Source organism: Oreochromis niloticus, linkage group LG20 (assembly GCF_001858045.2).
Source record: "Oreochromis niloticus isolate F11D_XX linkage group LG20, O_niloticus_UMD_NMBU, whole genome shotgun sequence".
Taxonomy (NCBI): Eukaryota; Metazoa; Chordata; class Actinopteri; order Cichliformes; family Cichlidae; genus Oreochromis; species Oreochromis niloticus.
Genome location: NC_031984.2, coordinates 13,022,567 through 13,042,788, shown reverse-complemented (window position 1 = coordinate 13,042,788; position 20,222 = coordinate 13,022,567). Strand labels below are relative to the sequence as shown.

At 38.3% G+C, this 20,222-nt stretch overlaps 1 protein-coding gene across 6 annotated transcripts in view; it reads right to left on the bottom strand.

The window, feature by feature from the left end:
• Positions 1-20,222, bottom strand: part of si:ch73-181d5.4 (uncharacterized) — a 31,795-nt gene that overhangs the window by 9,775 nt on the left and 1,798 nt on the right. For 2 of the 6 annotated variants that reach the window (XM_005448639.4, XM_005448640.4), the window contains exons 2-8: positions 18,437-18,519; positions 18,272-18,353; positions 17,024-18,185; positions 16,675-16,906; positions 16,250-16,558; positions 15,922-16,099; positions 401-935 (exon numbers count right to left, since the gene is read on the bottom strand). In XM_005448639.4, the coding sequence (XP_005448696.1) occupies positions 401-935; positions 15,922-16,099; positions 16,250-16,558; positions 16,675-16,906; positions 17,024-18,185; positions 18,272-18,320 (2,465 nt within the window). In that variant the 5' untranslated portion in view covers positions 18,321-18,353; positions 18,437-18,519. The remainder of the gene's footprint in view (positions 1-400; positions 936-15,921; positions 16,100-16,249; positions 16,559-16,674; positions 16,907-17,023; positions 18,186-18,271; positions 18,354-18,436; positions 18,520-20,222) is intronic. The other 4 variants (XM_005448642.4, XM_025901293.1, XM_005448641.4 and 1 more) reach the window with 3 other exon arrangements.

The following is a 20,222-nucleotide window of genomic DNA, read 5'->3' as shown; positions in this document are numbered from 1 at the left end:
CAAGAAATATGCTGTGCATCAATGTCTTTGAAGACTGAGAGACCTTTACTGAAAAACCTTAAAGCTTAGTTTGAGAAAACTGTTAAATTGTCTAGGACACTTATTTACACTGTGTTGGTAATGCTACTTCATAACCAGTCACCTAGATGAGAATGATTCTGAATTGTGGAAGGCAAATAAAACAAATGTTGGTTCCCTCAGCACAGTTTATTACTGCATGCTAAAGTGTCATTGTTAAAAAACAAAAAGATACTATACTTAAATTTTTTTCTACTAGACCTATTATTATATCTTTTTAATAATCTCATGTTACATTTACCAAAAAAAAAAAAAAGCAGAATATGTGCAATAAAAAAATCTAAGGCTGTGACTTTCATTTAATTAGTGATATAGTTCTCACCTTTTGAACAGGATGCTGGTGAGAGAGCGCTGGATACTCTGTCTGACCTGGTTATTGGGTTGAGAGGGCCTGGAGGAGGGTGCACTGGGTGCGGGTGGCACTGGCAGATTTCGGGTTTCGTTCAGGGGTGTGGGTGCTGAAGACGGCTTCTGGGATGATGCTGAGACTAACGTATGGCTTGATGGAGACTGAGATCCAGACTGCTTCTTTGGTATAACATATGTGGTCTTCGTTATCATGAGAGCCCCAGTCTCATGATGTCTGCGCGCTGAGGTGGTTGGGGACGATGTGGCTGGAGTCAGGCTAGATTTTTCTGGGGCAGGTGTTATTAGGGGATCGGATTCTGAAGATTGATGCTTAGGCAAGTCACTGTTTACAGTTTCCTTTTCTCCTTCTTCACAGTGGCTTTGTGGCTGGGCTGCTTCAGTGGTAGGTTTAGAAAGGAGACTTGCATCTGGTGAAGGGTCTTCTGTAGATTGTGCTGAAGGAGATACAGCTTCCTTCTCAGCCTCTACCTGTTCACTGTCCTTATTAGCTGTTAGGGGAAAAAAAGCACAAGAGGCCATTCTGTAAATATGAAGAAATCTCTCAGAACAGTCTATCAAATAAATCTAACTGTGATATGAACCAACATGGCACACTAGATAAACAAATAAGTGGCATCTTAAAAAAATATAAAAATTTCTTACTGCAAATCCTTGAATAAAAAACTGGTCTTCGTTTTTTTTTTTTTTTTAGATTAACCAATTCAGCCTGGTTAAACATACTCTAAATGTTAACAAGGTAAAATGTTGTACTTTGCAGCTACAATGCTTCATCCAAGAGCAGTTTGGGCATTTTAAATTTCCATGTACAGCTAAACTTCCTCTTTGCTTTTCAGCATCATCAGCACTGCCTGGCTTTACTCTCCTCGCTGTTTGTAGTGAGAATTCTTGCATTTATCTTAATTAATTAATTTATTTTTTTTAGTTTTGCATTAAAAAACAACAAACTGAGCTCAAGTTCAAACAATTCTGAATACACTGAGTTTTATGTGTTTAATTTTTGGTTGATCAAATATCAAACCTTAGTAAAATGTGTTTTTATATGCTATTGTTGGGGCAATCATCCATTTTTTGTTTGTTTGTTTGTTTTTGTAGATGCTGAGTTCACAATAAAGCCCAGTATAGGCAGATATTTGAAATCTATTGTGGAGAAGTCTTTGTTTGCTCATTGCTCCATGAATACTTTCAGTCTGGCATATAACTATATTACTCTCTCTATCCAGAGTAATGCTAACAAGTGAACTGTATGTGTGCAGTTATTGTTTTCCAGTTCCACTCACTGGAAGAAAAAGAAAAAGACACTTTTTTGTATACATCTATATTCCATGTACATTTTGTATGACTTCAGTACTATGTGTTTGGTAACTCTTGTACCACATATGCTTAAAAACAAGGACAGACTTTCCAAAACCTCTGCACTCCTGGGGTGTATTTGTTTTCCCCTCAAAGGCTTTTTAAAATTTATCAGCAATTAGTGTTTACTGTGGAATGCTGAGGCATAAAAAAGTGTGTTGAGTCTCATGAACAGACTTCACATTTATCACTATGAATGAAAATTAACCACACAGGCATAGTTCTGTGATTCCAAACTACTGAAAAATAGACCCAATGTATCATTTATATTTATATTACAAATTTCACATGCACACAAAATGTTTGATAAATGTGCTTTAGAGTTCTGCTATAAGGAGGAAAATCATAATCTACTGACTTCCTGTGCCTGACATAATAACACAAGTTCTTCCAAATAAAATTTCATAAGAAAAACTAACATCAGATCTTCATAAATCACACTGCCTGCTAATGTGTATTGGACTTACTGTGTAAATAGCAGTCTTTGCATAAGACACGTACAAATAACTCTGATATATTGGTGCAGAGCCACTGGGGTAATAAGCAAAAACATATAACAATATAAAGCCAGTTGCATTGACGAGGATGTTTCCAAAAGGATGTTAATAATCCAGCCCAAAACCTGAACTTGGTATTGATATAAAGTTAATTCTTGCTATTTATGAATTACAGCTGAATGAAATGACCACATTTTATGTCAGCTCAACCAAAGACAAACAACATTAAAGACTTGTGTGCAAACCTGCATAATCAAAGTGCCCCTGAGGACAGATAATGTGACTATTACAGGTTATTCTAAATAGTTAATCCCATAGTTAACCATGCTAATAATAATTAAAAAAAAAAAGATTGATAATGATTTTATTATATTTATTATACTTTTACATATTTAACTTCAGTTTTATTGTGAGAGTAAATTATTTTTGTTCAACAGCTAAAACACCGAAAAAATATATATGCAATTTGTATTGCATATATAAATTGATAAGCTGCACAAGTGCTATAAAACATCCCAGGTTTGCATACTACTCTGTTAGGCAAAACATTTTAAATTGATATTTATAAACACAGCTTTTGAAACCTAACACAAATAATGCATGTATTTTTTAGCCTTTCCACTTTTGAAACTGATGAATTTTATGCATAACATATAATACACTGGTCCCATTTGGAATATCAGACACAATGAAATACCAGCCAACCTCTGCAAGACCACAGAAAGTTCTGTACACGTTGTATGGTGTGGTTTGGAAGTCTTAATGTTCACATGTGCAAGTGTTTGAGTATTTATTGTGGGATTAGGACAGATGGCACAGTGTAGCCTCAGCTTATCAAGAATGGGAAAGATGAGCTTTTTTAGGTCAGTGTATGGCATGACCACTATTATGAAGCAGGAGGCATCAATCAATGCAATGTGAAGGAAATCAAGGAGATTTTGTATGAGTAATGTAGGCTCTTTACCTTGGATTATAAGGTGCTTTGAGATGAATTGTGAGTTTGCACTATATCAATAAAAATTAAATGAACAGAAAAAGTGAACTTCCAGAAATGATGAACATTATGGTCAGAAAACCCAAAGCTGGCAACCAACCTGTGAGTTAATTTAATGTACATAGACAAGGAGATATGAGCTAATGACATACAATAATTTGGCCCGCTGGTGGATGCAGCGGACAAAATCTGCCCTTATATGTTCCCAATTCAAACCAGTTTTTTTTTTTTTTGTAGTAACAGAGAAGCAATAGTTTCAGAGAACTAGTTTCAAATCAGTTCCAAGTACTTCAAAGTATACACCAATCAGGCAACTGTCTCAGCAAGAACAAAGTACTAAAAGAAAGAGGAAACAATGACACATCTTCAGAGAGACAGGAAGCGCCGTAGATTGTTAAAAGAATTTGGAAAAGGAAGAAAATAAAAGATCAGGGATTTAGTGCATCATCTGCAGAGATTTCACTGCTTTCTTTTGTCCACTGACAAGCAGAAAGGCTTAAGACAAAATGAACAATATGAAAAAATAAGGATAGAGCAAAGGAACAAACATGCAAGTGAGTCATTTTCCACATCTATGAGGTAAATCATGAAGAATCTTTATTTGTGTGAATAAGCTACTGTGTGAGTCAAAGTGAGGAAGAAACAAGCATTTGCCACAGTGAGTACGTGCAAAGTTATGATGCAAATCCTTTTCAATTGTTCAGAACACATATCTATGAAACTCCTTATTTATTGACTAAAATGAAGAATGTCATCACTTTAGGTATTTGTGCTGAAGTTTCAATAAATGTTCAGCAAGGGAGAGTTTTTCAGTCACACGCTGCCTTTGGTCTTCTGAATATACATTTCTGCTTTAATCCTGTTCTGATCTTTTGCATAATTTCCACTGTCCCATACCGTCAGACATCATTATAATGAAAATGAACACAGACACCAACCCATTAACACCTTGACATTCAGGATGCTACTGAGGACTTAAGGCAAAGTTTCCATTTACTATTTCTTGGATTAACCTAACCACTATCAGATGAGGTGTCTTCATAGTGCCCTACTATTAGTGAAAAAACAAGAGTGGGCCAGGTGTCAACAACTGATATTTGCTGCGGACTTCAGTAAAAACAGCTTTACTTTTCCCTGTTCACTATACGTGTTAATGTATAATGTTAATACATTGCTTTTGTTGTTTTTTCTGGTGTATTTACTGACAGATGTACTAAATCTGTCAGGAAATCAGTTATTGCACTGTGCAAAACACAGAGCGTCGACGTGGCAGCTAACTGTAGTTGGCTTAAAGTTAAAATAGCAATGAATCAGTATCTAGCTCCCATGAGGTCATTTTTAAAGCTGCACCATAGGCACCATAGGCATACCCAAACAAAAGTTATTGTTGAAAACTGATTTTAATTCAGCCCCAAATCAACCTGACAGCAGCCCCCCCTTTTTCTGTCAATGGACTTAAAGTAGAATAATTAATATACATTGATTTGGCAAAATATCATGACTACTGTCAGGCGAAGTGAATAACACTGATTGTATCTTCATGATGGGCACTTGTTAGTGGGTGGGATATAACTAGGGGGCAAGTGAACATTTTTATCCCCAAAATTGCTGTGTTAGAAGTAGGACACATGGGCAAGGGTAAGGATTGAGTTTTGATCAAAGTCAAATGGTGATGGCTAGATGACTGGGTCAGAACATCTCCAAAACTGCAGCTCTTGTGGAGCAATCCGGGTCTACAGCAGGCGGTATCTATCAAAAGTGATTAAAGGAAGGAACAGTAGTGAACCAGCAACAGGTCATGGGAGGGCAAGGCTCACTAATGCATTTGGGGAGTGAAAGTTGGTCCATGTGGTCTGTTCCAACAAACGAGCTCCTGTGGCTCAAATTGTCGAAAAAGTTAATTGGAGTTTGTTGTGTAATGGGCTGCATAGCCACAGACCAGTCGGGATACCTGTAGTGATCCCCCTCCACCGCCAAAAAAAGAGGAATGTGACCAGCAGAACTAGACCACAGGGGAATGGAAGAAGGTGGCCTGATCTGATGAATCACGTTATTTTACAAAACGCGGAAGGGCTGGGTGGGTTGTTGCAGAACATGTACACTCTTTCATGGAAACAATAATCCTTCATGGCCGTGGCCTCTTTCAGGAAGATAACGTGAACTGCCACAAAGCAAAAATGGCTTAACAATGGTTTGAGGAGCACAAAAATGAGTTTGATCTCCCTAGAGCTCAATTCAATCATTCATCTGTAGGATGTGCTGGCCAAATAAGTCTGATCCATGGAGGCCCCACCTCGCTTTTTGCAGGACTGAAAGGATCTGTTGCTAACATCTTGATATCAGATACCACAGCATAACTTCATAGGTCTAATAGAGTCCAACCTCAACAAATACAGGCTGTTATGGCAGTAAAACAGGGACCAACACAATATTAAGCTGGGCATACACTGTGTGATTTTTTTCAGTTATTCAGCTCCTGCTCAAATTGTACGATTGACTCGCAGGGGTTAGAAGTTCGTGGGTCACTATGCACGGTCTCACACTATACGGCCCGATGCTCCGATGCGACCTGAGTGCTCACACTGTGCGTCCATAACATGAAGCTTATAACACAAAATCTGTCTCTCACTCTCCCTCTCTCTTTCACTCACACCACCACCATCAACTTTGCTAAATTGCTAATGAAAAACATTGACCAGGCAGCTGCAATTGAGCAGCAATGTCCATTCAACTCTTTTCATGGTTGTTGCGGTCGTGATAATTTTGTGAGACCACATCGAAAAGGCTTGGATGAGCTTGCCAAAGTTCTACACGCTGCGCTGCCATGCTACTCCGTCTTTTTCACTTCCATTTCTGTGTTTGCGCGTGCGCAGTGTAAGAGGTTGTGTTGAAACCCTCACAAGGGGCCGACAGGATTTCAAACAGGTTTGATTTTCTTGCGACCATACGATTCCTGATCGGGAGCTGGCCGTGAGGTGTTAATCGCTTCTCGTTACCCCATGTATACTACAGGATGCACGACACAAAGTTAAGGCCAAACTCGGGCCGATCCCCAAAACGGTCGCACGACTGAAAAAGTGTCTCAAAATGGGCCAGTGTCTCAAAATCGCACAGTGTATGCCCAGCTTTAGGCAGTAGCTCATAATATTATGCCTGATTGGTGTATTTACTAACAGCAACAGGATACCAAGTTATTATCATAACTTTTTTTTTACCACTATTTTTTCTTTCTTTTTTTGCCAAACTGGTGTAATGATTTCCTTTTCTATTCATTTTGTAATTTTTCCAAGCAGGAGATACTCATCCATCACAAGGCCCTGTCAAAATGGATGCATCTGATTTTTTATTTTAAACACAGTGTGATTTCTAATTTAACTATATTTTTTACAGCATTATTCTTAAGCATACAAATCCATCTAATCCATCCATATGCACAAAGAATAAGATAAAATAACAATGACTGTAATGATTTTTAAATAATTATTGTAGGTTCTTTACCTTACAACATAAAGTGCTACAAGGCAACTATTGTTGTGATTTGGCGCTATATATAAATAAAACTGAATTGAATTTAAATCTTATAGTTTTTTCCCTGCAACAACCCCATCACTAAGAAATTATTACAACAATTCAATTAAGTCTTATCTGTAAAATCAACTTTTGCTTTAGCTTTATTCCTACTGCACAAACCAGGTTCTCTTTTCTTAAATCTCTGGGCTTTCAGCACTGCTGCTATTTTTAAGTCACCCGTTGGAAGACCACTTGCATGTTGACATTTGTGAAATACAAACGTTTTAACTTGAACCCAGGTTCTAAACATTAATGTATTACAAATTCAAACTGTGACCATCAACAGGCAGAGTTCTGGAATGAACCTAAATAATTGCACGCCATTATGTGCCAGTACACATCTTTGCTCGCTGCAAGTTATGCACTTCCACAAAATGAAAATCAAATTAAAGGATAACTGTAGTACGGTTGGGTGATTTCCTCCACAGTCCAGATGCCATACTGTCGCTTTCGGCATTGCTAATGGCCAGTAGCATACCCTCAATAATGCACACTGTGTAGCCCAAGCAGGAGAAGAGGGCACAGGTGAAAGAGAAACACACACACCGGGAGTACATTTTTGGTCCAGTTTGTGTTTTGTGTGTAAAATATTTCATCTGTCACACTTTCATTCTTCAACTGCCTAGTCCTAGACAGCTGAGTTTTTAATCAACAAAGATGTCTGGTGGTGAAAAAAGGAGACAATATAAAGGAGTATTTCTGAAAATGCACACGAAAATGCTGTATACTGAACAAATAAATTAAGAGTCCAGCAGTCGAAAAATACAGATCTTTTCTGATTTGATGATGATGGATGAGCTTCATTGCTTCACTGACTTCAAAGCAGCACAGAAGTCCAGACATGTACCTGTTTGTGTGCACCCGAGCATGCTCAGATACCTGTGTGTTGCAAGTGTCGGCTATATGTGGAGGTGCAAAATGAACCAAGAGCGAGGCAGATTCAATTTTTTATGAATCTCATAATAATGATAATTTAATGCATTACTTGGGAAATGAGATCTGTGAAAAAAATGTCTTGACCTGAGAGCTATAGCTGCTCACTTTGCCCATAGGTGATCTCTGACATCATCCATCACCACGACCCTATACTGCTGACATATTGGACAAAGAACTGGTGAGGAGTACAGATGTACGAGTACTAGGGAACTAAATGGGACTGAAAATAACATCAGCGTGGGAAGACATCTAGATATGGGTCGGATGATGATCTTGAAAATGTGTTTCAGTCTTTAAAAAAAAAAAAAACCTGTTGAGGCCTCAAAACTAATTTAGTTTCTAGCACCTTGTTGGGAGAACATCCAAGAGGAGTTGAAACTTTCAGAAATAAAGACAGTGATGGGTTCTCCACTGTGTTAAAAACTGTGTGGCAAATGATTGAACAAATTATGAACCAATTGCTAAGATTGGAGATTTTCTTATCTACGATAGATATAACTGAAAAGTTCAGAGAAAATCTTTGTACACAGGGGACAAATCTAAAAACCAATACTAATCTTCAGATCCTCTGGCTGCCTGGATCAAAAATATTCCATAGTACAAAATATTGTGATCGTAGTCCCATCCAAATTGCAAGCAAACATATTCTGATCCTGCATTAACAAATATGAAAAAAGAAATCCAACTTAAAAAAATAAATAAATAAAAATATGAATCATGGAATTGGCATCCTTTGGCCGAAAGAATAGAGCATACATTAGAACTGTCATATTTATCAATAGTCAGCTTCTACTTAAAGGGTAAATTGGTGCACAATGGGTGGCTAACTTGCACATCTGTGACCGATATTTGAAAGTTCTGGAGCAACATATACTGCTTGAGGCTTGCTCATTGCAGTAAGACATTACCAAGTCACATTATGCAAGTACTACAACAGCATGTCTCCTCTGCAGTGTGGCAGCTTAAAAAAAAATTAAAAGAGCAAATGATTTTCCCCAGTTTCCAGTTTTAAAACCAAATAATTTTTCTCAACTTCAAATAATTTAGGTTAAAGAAGAATCACAATGTTTTTGGAAATGACGCTGCCCTAATTTGATTTTATGAGGAGAGAAAAATTAAGTTGGACCCAGAAGAAAATTTAAACAGTGAACCTCCTCCCCACATCTTTAAGACTCACTGAGAGTAGAATTTCAGTAATTTAATACATTTATAAACAGAAGTGAATAATTAAGTTGTGTTTTAATGGTGAATAACATGCTGGGCTATTTTTCAATCAAGCTATTCCCTTCTGGTCATTAAACTGTTTTTTTTTCTCTCTCTCTCTTTAAACTAAGACAGCATAATGTTACTGATCTTTTCAAGTTCCCAACACAAAATCAAAATAGGGGTAAAAAGTAGGTTGAGAGCACTTCACACCAAATTTCACTGTACAAAAAAAAAACCAAAACGAGTTTAAAAATGTTTGTAAGCTGTGTTTCTAAATCTCTCCTTTTATAAATAAGAGACTCTTTAGCACTGTTCTGCTAAATATATATATATACACACACACTGTTGGCAAGGCTCCGTGAGGGGAACACATCAAGGCAAGACTATCATTAGGCTGCTATTTATTTACACGTTCTTTTCATGTTATCATGGATCAGAATATATATAATGAATCATGTGGCTCACATTGGATTTTACCTCAGAGGGAAAAAATGGTATAGACAGATCCCTGTCAAAAGCCCAAGTAGGAAGTTTGCATAAGTCAAGTTTAGTTTCCTATACAATTAAATTGTAATCACTGGTAGATGGTACATTTTTAGTTCTCACACACACACACACACACACACACACACACACACACCCCTTCAGGAGAAAATAGTGAATGCTTCAAACACAGTGCAAATATAGGTATGCTAGCACATATGTTTGCTTTCTGATGGAGAAAATCATTTAATTTTTTCAAAATGATACTACTTAGAATAATATTCAATAATAAATACTCTAGGTTACTAATTCTGTGCTATCACACAAGAATGTCAAGAAGTCTCCACGTTGAGCAGATGTCAAAAATGTGAAATACTCCGAACATCAGCAGTGTTTTTTCCATGGTTGCACATTATTTGTTTGGCCAGTAGAGGGTGCTTGTGTTTTACAGTTAGGTTCGAGATGGTATTAAAAAGATTTGACTGTTGGAAAAAAAACACACTGAACATATACAGGCCTTTAGAAGCATGCAAGACACAACACTAAAGAGGTTTAAGATGCAGCCCCGAAAATAAAATAACAATTTTAAAAAAATCTGCTGAGGCAAACTTTCTCAAAATGGAATTTAACAATCAAGTATTTGTGCTCTGATTCAAATTAAATATAATACAGCCCCCTCTTTTCTTGGTGTAAACAATCAAACGAATCAAAAGTCTTTCCCTCAACAGCTACACTACACACCATGTGATTGCAGCTTGGTGCTCAACCTGAAAACAGTGAAGTCTATGAGGACATATAGCTATAGTTTTCACACATGCAGCGCAGCTCCCAAACTTTTCTCAACACAGCCCAACAGAGCTGGATAGGAGAATGCACATAAATGTCCAGCACAGCTGGATTGAACATAAATTTTCTTCAGCCTGCCAGCTCCCTTTCCAAAGTCTGTGTGATGTCTGATTGCAGGCAGGTGAAAATGGCACAGGCAATGATTAAATGCATTCACAGTTTGTGAGTGGGTGTCATGTTTGTGTACACCCTTTCCAGGCAGCTCCTTCGTCCAAACCAAGCAGAATATTTTCAGAAGTGAGAAAGCATGAAGCAAACTATGACTATACATGAAGCCTGCTGTGTGCTACTTGTGAATAAAGGATGACTTTGGATAATATTTGGACCTCATTCTCCTGAAACTGTCTGGGCAACACGTGTGGTAATATCCTAAGAAATACTGTGGGAAAAAATGCTTGCATGGGCGTATGTTATCCAGAAAATCTCAGCAGGATTTCACAACTAATCATTCAGTTGTCATATGAAAGCATTAGTCATGTGCAAGCTCTATGAATACAAAATATCTGGTATTCATGCTTGCTTTGTGACATGTGTTTAGTGGAGTGGGCTGAAAGTTGGATGCTGGTTTGGGAAGTTTGGAAAAGTAAGAAATAAACTAAGCAAGAGCTTCACTCAGATCACATCTGATACAATTCATTACCATCATCACAAAAATCATGAAACCCATCGAATCACAATATGTGTGTGCAGCTACACAATCAATTGAAAAGCTATAATTACTAATTAAAGGCTTCTCCAATTAGAAAAGTTATTCAGGGAAATATTATTACATACTCTTAACGGTTACGAGCGTAAAGAATGGATGGAGACCACAGACCTTGTCCCTTCCTGCAACCCCAAACTGATCACAATCCAACAAGGCTTTTCATGTTCAGCTTCATTGGTTTTGGCTTTTGTCATGCAACAATATGTGCTATGACACAAGTATGACAGGGACTACTGCAGCAGACCACTCAACTCCAGCAGAGTTTTGAAAAAAAGAAAAAAAAAGTCCAAATCCATTTGTACAAGAAAAATAAAGCAGGTAGAATTTTTTTTTATCCAGATGCAGTCAGTGCTCTAAATCAAGACTAAATACTGCAATGTACTATAGCATGTTTTGTCTTCGTAGTCATAATTATCTTCAACTGAAAGGGTTTGATTTATTGTATGAATGTTGTTTTATTGTATGACTAGCTTATTTTCATAGTGTGTACTATTTTAGAGGCACCTACAGAAGTAGCACGTCTATTCGATGTATTTTATAATCCAGCAACATTAAAAGGAATTCCAATTCTAAACTTTTTAACTTGAGAAAGATATGTTAAAATGGATTTTTATTCTTTGTTGTTTTCCCTGCCTACTGAGCAATAAACTTGAGACAGGACCTGTTGTAAATAGCAAACTTTTCGCGATGAATATGATCTTAGGTCAAGTTGATCAAATGTGCAGCAACAGTGATAAACGCTGCTCAAGATCAAAAAACATCATAGCTGGTCACATTTTGGTTCTGTATTGTTTCCTTTGGTGTTTTAAGAACTATTCTTTTTTTCTATGAATGTATCTGTGTGAAAACAGTATCTTCAGACACCCAAACCACAGAACCTTTCTTTTTACTTTTCATTTTAACAATGCCATGCACCGACTTCCAGCGGTACAGAAAAACTTCTTTAAAGCATTTTGGATCTAACACAGAACTTTCATCTCTTTCCAAAACAGAAATAAAAGAATTATCAATACACGAAGCAATACTACTGTTCAGCGTACAGACACTAGACTATTTTGCCTGCTTTTCAGCGTGTTTGGTGAAACATTATGTGGTTTAATTTGCTTGGTAGTGCACTATGCATTTTTCAGAGTAGTGCTAAAATTCCAAAGAAAAATGGGATAAGAATGATCGCCTTTTTGGATTGGTGTATCTGAGAGCAAAAATGCTAACTTGCTGTTCCATGTACTGTATCACCAATAATGAAAACTAATGGGACACAGACGGAAAACCTATCTTAGCTGATTTCATTTACTATCCAAAGGAAACCTCATCCATTCCATCACTGTTCTGCAACTATGAAGAGGTTCAACGCCCATGAACCATGCTTTCAGCTTTGCAATAACATGCTCTTTCCTTTGCTTGTTACGTTACATGAAAGAGGTGCAAATGTTTATTGAGGGGACAGCTAGAAATGCAATTTGTTATATATACACTGATGGAAAAGAAATTCTGCATACCAAGTGGAAACAAAGAAAACTTTTTGTCTTCCAATTTAGGAGTACCAATGTAATTAATATGATTAGAAAAAACAGTGAGAGATCCCTGAGAGTACTTTGATGGTGGGCAGGGGCAATCCTCTACAAACTCCTCCTTACACAAAGGTAAAAGGCATACGAGTTCAGCGTTCCATTTCTTAGTCGGCTCGTGTTGCAGCAATGGAATTGTGCAGAATATCATCACATGCAGTGACACCACAGTTCAACGGGTCATACTTGACTGCTGCGATCACAATCGCCCTGAGGAAAAACTGGTGCAAAAATGATGTCTCAGCCTGCATCGCTGTCTGATCTCTATCCCACTGAGACACTCTGTGGCACAGAACAAAAGCTGGAGATATGACTCCAAGCCATCAGCTTTTGCCAGAATTGTGCCAGTGATCACACAGCTCCACATTCAGAGGCTCACTGATTCCATGAGGCATTAAGCAGTGGCTACCACCAGTGATCAACCATGTTTCTGATGGGCTGCTGGGCAGCTACTGTAAATGGAGTCAGTGTTTTCAAGAAACTTACTGTTTTGATCTCTTGAGTTGTTTTGTGTGTGTTTGTGCAAGTGTGTAGACTACACTTCCTTTGCCATCAGTATATATACGGACTTAAATTCCATACTTCCATCTTTCTCCCTCTTTTACCTATTTATATCTTTCAAAATGTGAGAAAGATATGATATTGTTATCTTGTCATAAGCAGACTATTTTAATCTCGACATTTGTTGTTTTCACCTTTGTTTTTTAGTCTGTTGAGTAATTTTGCTAAATTTAAATTTTGACAGTCCAGTCAAGTTGGGCCAGAGCTCGAAGTTCATGAAATCAGGGCAGTGTTGTTGTTAATGTGTATAAAATTGTAAAGAAACATGGTTTGTATATGTTTGAGAGAACAAAAAAAGAGTGTAGGGATTTGACATTTTAAGCTAAATGTAGGATAACATGGCCTAAGTAAGGTTATTTAACACTATGAATGTACCAGGTTTAAAAAAAAAAGAAAAAAAAAAAAAAGGATGTACCTCTTTCATTCCCAGTTTTTGTGTGTGTGTGTGTGTGTGTGCATTGTGAAGTATTTTTTCTTCATTTGCAGCAGTGTGAAGACTTTTCTCAGAGGAATGGAGCCTTTTGCTGACAGTGGCCAGCTGACACTTCAAAATCTTCATGAATCCTTCAGTCCCCTCCTCCTCTTCCTCCTCCATACCAGCTGCAGCATCTCTATTGATTCCAAATCCTATCCAACTTAAGGCTGGTGTGTCTGTGAAATGACTGATCCAAGAGTGTGTGCTTGTGGTTGTTTGTGTGTTGACGACTGAAGGCATTGGAAGTTGGAAAAATAAAGTTTTCCTTGAAATACCCGAAAAGTTGCGTGACAGTGAGACAGAGAGGTTTTCAACTTGTGTATGCGTATGTAACACAAAGGGTAGATTATGCTCCAATGTTGACTGCCCACAAAATAAATCAGGAAGATGCTGCATGTTGGAGGAATAAGACCACTGTCTGAAAGCAAAATGCATCCTTATGGCAGGGTGGCTGGAATATTGGGGCACTTCTTTGAACAGACGATCAACTTTGAGAAAATGATACCATCTGGGCACTTGAGACATCATTATGAGGACTTCACAAAGCCAGTGTACTTGATCTCATTGTGAAGCAGTGTGTGTTTGGTGGTTTAATGTGGTTTGATGTGCAGGAGATTTAGTTTAATACATGTAAACCAAGGGATACCAAAAACTGGAATGTTTAATGTTATCTACGGTCAAACCAGCAGCAGGACAGCTGCAGCAGGTCTATACAGTGTTTGAACTGCGGTCCTGAAAAGTCTGCTTTCTTACAGGAGTTGGAAAACATGCATGTCATTTAGACGAGTGTATCCTAACTTGTTAAATAGTAAACAATCCACTCTTAACCATCGTATGTTGGCTGCATTTGATTTGAGAAGAAGAACTTGTATATCTAGCCCTATCAAAATTATTTCAGAAACCAAAACCTTTCGTACTTTGATTTAGTTTTGAAAGTGTATTTTTTTATCCGTTTAAAATTTCTTTCTGTTTAAGACTTAACCTTGTTAAGAAAACGTTCTGCATAAATAAAGTTTCTTATTATTCAACACTGAAAAAAAGAAAGCCTCATATCAATTTTCATAAAAACAAGCTTTTGGGCAAAGACCTAAAGGAATGTCTTATATAGTGTGGAATAAAATAAAATATATGCAATGTAGTGTTTAATGTATGTCGCAATGCACCATATTACTGTTATAAGTTGACGATGACTTACCCATTACACTTGTCTTCTAACAATTTTCTAACTTAATATAAAGAACTAAAGATGCTTTATACTAACTTTTATAATGAAGATTTCATTGTTACACTAGCAAAATGTTGGAATAAATTAAAACACAAATATAGAAATATATACTTTTGTTACTTTAAACTGACATTGGAGCTAAAATTTCACATGAATCCTTTGCGTAGTTTTAAAATGGAGTATGCATTTTTCTTTATATTCCCTTATATGTAACCATCAATCAATTACATAAAAATATATTGTGACTCTAAAAAAACTAATCTCATAACAATGTCATTATACTGCATGGCCAGACATCTATAATGGAAACTTTCAGTTTCTGATGCTACTGCTTGTTATATTTGAATTTTAGAGAGTATAATAAAAAACAGAATGCACAAGAGTGCTTAAATTATTAAATAATGAGTAATGCTGTGAATATGGGAGCACCATGCTAGATCTAAGCATTACTGTATGTTTTATGTGCTGTTTATGGTACAAAAAGATTTATAAAGCTTCGCTGATTGTTTCATCCATCAATTTAAGAGAAAGTATGTCTTCAGGAGCCCTTTGGGTCACAATGTTTGTAGAATTAGAGATCATCCCAACAATAACTTGGTACCAGCTTGCATTCATATAGTTTTACATTTGCAAAAGGTTTAGACAAATATCAACTCACTGTTTGAACACATAGTCACCAAGCACAGCTGTGTGTTGCTCATTTAGGGATTTTTGTTATGACACGGTTTTTATATGCATGTGTTTCGGTAAGACTGGCATTCTGACTTGTCAAGATTGTTTCACGAGAACATCTGTGGCACTGCAACTGAACAGGGGAATTATAAAAGTGAACATACTTACCCACTGCTGACCCCTGCTATGAACCAGGGAATAAGTAAAAATGTGTGTGTGTGTGTGTGTGTGTGTGTGCGTGTGCGCACGCGAGCGCACTTGTGTATGGTTTCATTGCGAATTCTATTGATTCAAAAGGGGAAGGTAAATCTGTAATTCCGAAACAGGCACTTTGTGCATGGTGTGTAAACTGCTTGAATGTGTGTGAGTATAGAATGATACATACACGCTGTGTGTAAGTTTGATGCTGGTGTGGAGGTAGCCTGAGCTTCTGTGAGTCTGGGGTCACAGATGACAGGAGATGCAGCCGCCTCCTGCTCACTATCATCCTCCTTTTTCTCCTCCTCACCTCGCAGCTCAGCCTTTTCTGCTAGCCTCTTTGATGTCCGACTTGACCTTTGAGCCTATGATTGAAATGTTTACATAGGGTGAAAAAATAAGATTTTTCAGTTACTGAAACTAACTACCTGAAACTACAGAAATGACCCCAAGATGAAAATCTATTACCCACACACCTCAATACTCTTCTCAGTCTGCAAGCTAATTTTTCTTACCTTTGCAGCAGGTCTGGACATGGAAGCTTTTCTCTGTGCCCGTCCTTTGGATTTGGGCACCTTAGGGCCAGAGAGTGTCTTCATAGTGACAGCAGCATGCTGAAGGATGCAGTCATTGCCACAGTAAACAGAATCTGGTAGTGCTTGTTTAGAGCAACCAGGTCCAATGCACACGGGAAGAGAGCTATCCATCTCCATCTCAGGCTCAGGCTCAGGTTCAGCTTCAGGTTGAGCATCAGGGTCTGGCCTTGCTTCAATAGCCTGCTCTTGCTCTTCCTCCTCTGTTTCTTCCTCTACCACTACAGTCTGCTGAAAACAGATGTTCATCTTAAATCCAGAGAGCAAACTTTCTTCATGAAAATCATCTATCGCACGTATGCAGTCACACAGGTAAAGATTGATGACAACCCAAATGAAATTCAAACCTTAACTGTTTGCTGGTCCTCTTGCCCTTCTTCAACAGTAGGACTTTGTGTCAAGCATTCAGGAAAGCTAAGCTCAGGGTCTGGCTGAGGGTGAGACTCAGACTGGCTCTGTTTCTTTATAGTGCAAGGCGGGCAGACGTACTCTTGCATACTCTGATGGCCTTGCGTCTCACTGACACCGACGCATTCACCGTGGAACCACTCCTGGCAGCTGTCACAGCAGATCATAAACCTTTAAAAAGCAGTGAATAGACAATAGGAAGTGAAAATGGTACACAGCTGAACTATGCAAATCATCCGAAAGAACAGCTCAGCCTAAGAAATCCAATTACTACATTTAAACATGTACCTCTTATCTTGTTTCTGTCTGCAGATGCAGAACAGAGCATTTGAGTCATATCCTTCATTGTGTGATATGCTTGAAAACTCTTCTGTATTTTTAGCATCTTTCTTCTCCTCCTCCTCCGGCACTTCATCAAACTGACCGGGAGTTAGCTCAGGAATCTGATCAAAGTCACTGTCTATGATCATGCAGTCTGAGTTTGATTGCTGAGCAGGACTTAGAGCTGTATCAAAGAGAGCAGCCGAACCCTCTTTTTCAGGAGGACTTTGTGGATCAGTTTCTTTTTCCACTTCTTGTAAATGCTGTTGCTCAGCTAAACTAACCAGCACCACATCATCATCACTGTCCTTATCATCTGCAATGGTTGACTGAAACTCCACAGCCCTCCCCTTTCCTCTACCCCTCCCTCTACCTTTGCCCCTACCTCTTCCTCTACCTCTCCCCTTTCCTCTGGCCTTTCCCTTTCCTCCTTTCCCTCCTCTAGCTTTCGTGTCTTCCTGTCTGCTATTAGAAGCCAGCTGTTCCTTAATCTGTAGCAAAGTCATTTCATCACTATCCTCTTCGTGACTTGAGATTAAAACCACATCATGGATCTCTTCTCCCTCTGCATTGTCAGAAGCAACTGGCTGCACAATCTCCATGTCATCCATGTTATCAGCCATCTCAGTTTCATCTATAACCTGTGGATTAGGGGACTCAATGGCTTCAGTGGCTTCTAAAATGTCAGGAACTGCCAGTTCATCTGACATTGTTAGTGACAGGCCCTCACTGCCCCCAAGCAGTGTGAAGGCAGTGTGGAAAGCAGACCCAAAATCCTGCCATAAGCTGGGATCAAGGCTGCCTCCTGCAGAAGTTTCTGAACCAGTTTTGCTATTCTCAGAGACAGGTGAGGATGGGGCAGACCACTGAAGTTCATCAATAACACTCCTTGCTGTACGAGTAGCCTTCTGGGTGGTGGGGGTCTCTGTAGCGGTCTGGGCTGCTGTTTGGTTAGTTCGACGATTTCTGCCTCGTCGAACAATTGGAGGACTGTAGGTTAGGTCTCCAACCTCCTCCATGAATTCCCTTCTTGCAATGGTTGTTCGTCGAAACCCCCAAGACTTTCTAACCTGTGACAAGGTCGGCCTAACACTTGACTCGGCCTCTTCTGAGGGCATCTGCCGTTCGTCTGTAGATAAACAGAAAGAAATTGATTTAACAAAAAAAAAGCAACACCCACTTTTCACCTTTAGGCAACTGGCAGGCTGATTGTACCTGAATTATTATTATCATCAGCGACATTGGTGTTGTCCATCATGTCCATGCTGACATTTAAAGGAAGCCACGCTGTTCAAACCTACAAGATCCTTTTAGTTATTGTCTGTAAACTATGTTCACAATTCCCTAAGTTGAACAAGAAATAAAACAGAAAACACGTACCTGTGCAAAGTGTATGCACAGCTGCAAACACCAAATGTGTTTAGGGTGTGTAAAGAGTCATCCCAATGTTTCTTGCTGTGAACCTGTAAAAATCATGGATGGAGAAAAAAACCCAAACCAATCTACATTAGAGACAGGTGATTAAAAAAAATATGCAAAAACAATTTAGTTAAAAAGCTCAACTCCATTTGTTGCTTTGCAATGAAACAGCACTGCAATAAACTCCACATCACAGAGCTTATTCATTAGCACCACAGACAGTTTCAACACTAAGGATTTAAAAGCTTCATGGAAGGAGGATTTCTGATACCCTGTATTAACTTTAGCTCCTGACCAGCTAATGGGCCTCTTTGACATGAACTCCTACTCAATACTCTGACTGCATCTTAATTTATGAAAGTGAGCAATGGAAGCCTTACACTATGCAATGTTCATGTATAATTTTTAACACAAGTCTAAACCTCATACAGTTGCCTTAAAAGATAGGCAGGCACAAGATTGTGTTTATGCATCCATCTCCTTGAAATTCATGCACCTTGATTTGGAGCAACAACATGTGGGGAAAACCACTACTCACTAATATTTGTTCACCTTGTAGTAACATTCCAATGCATGACATGTTGCTTAAACACAAATACTGTTTTGATGTGTATACACACTTCCAAGATCACTTGCACAGTGGTCTCCATTGCTGTTGTGGGTATGTCTGAACAAACCATGAGGGTCGCCAATTTGTGAATTGAAAAATGTTAAAGTCCTGAACTACTCTAAGTGTAAAAGTTTTCCCATGACTCAATAAAAGACCTAACAGCGTATATAACTACCTTTAGTTGTATTTAGTGGAAGTAATTTTCTGTACTCTTTATCAGTTTCTCACATCATTGTGGAGAAACTTTGGACCTCTCTTCTTTACAATGTTTCAGTTCACTCAGGTTTACAGGCATTCTCTAATGTACTGATCTCCTAAAGAACCGCCACAGCATTTCAGTCAAGATGAGGTCTGGATTTTGACTGGGCCATAGCAACACCATGTTTCTGTATTTCTCTGAACCATTCTGTTGTAGGTTTGCTGGTGTGTTTGGGGTCCTTGTCCTGTTGCATGACCCAATGTCAGCCAACCTTTTGCTGACAGACAGAAGGCCTGAATTTTGAGTCCAAGTACTGTGGTATATAGAAGAGTTCATGGTTGACTCAATAACTGCAAGGTCCCCAGGTCCTATGGCTGCAAAACAACCCCAAATCATCATCCCTCCACCGCTGTGATTCACAGTGGGTATGAGGAATTTGTGCTTACATGTCAGCATAGTCTTGGAGTTTGTTCTAATGCAATTTTGTAAACCTAAGCTATGCTGCCATGACTTTTATAAAGAAAAGAGACTTTCTCTTGGCAACCCTTCCAAATAAGCCATACTTAAGTCATTTCTAATTGTACTATTATGAACATTTAACATATTGAGGCCTTTAGAGTGTGAGATGTAGCTCTCATTTTTTGTTTGTTTTTTTTCTTCAGGCATTGCATTGCTTGAGCATTTCTTTGAGCATGTCTTTATGTATGCTCAATCATCCAGAAAGAAAGAAAAAAATGCTGACATTCAAAGGAAGCCACAGTGTTCAAACCCAGAAGAAATCCCAAAAAGTTGTACCATTTTCAGTGGAAGATACGTTTCATCGGTCATCCAAGTGACTTCTTCAGTCTCAGCCTGAAGAAGTCACATGAGTGAAGAAATGTTTTTCACATCCAGATGAACAGAATCAACATTTGGGATTTCTTTGAGCACTGACCTTA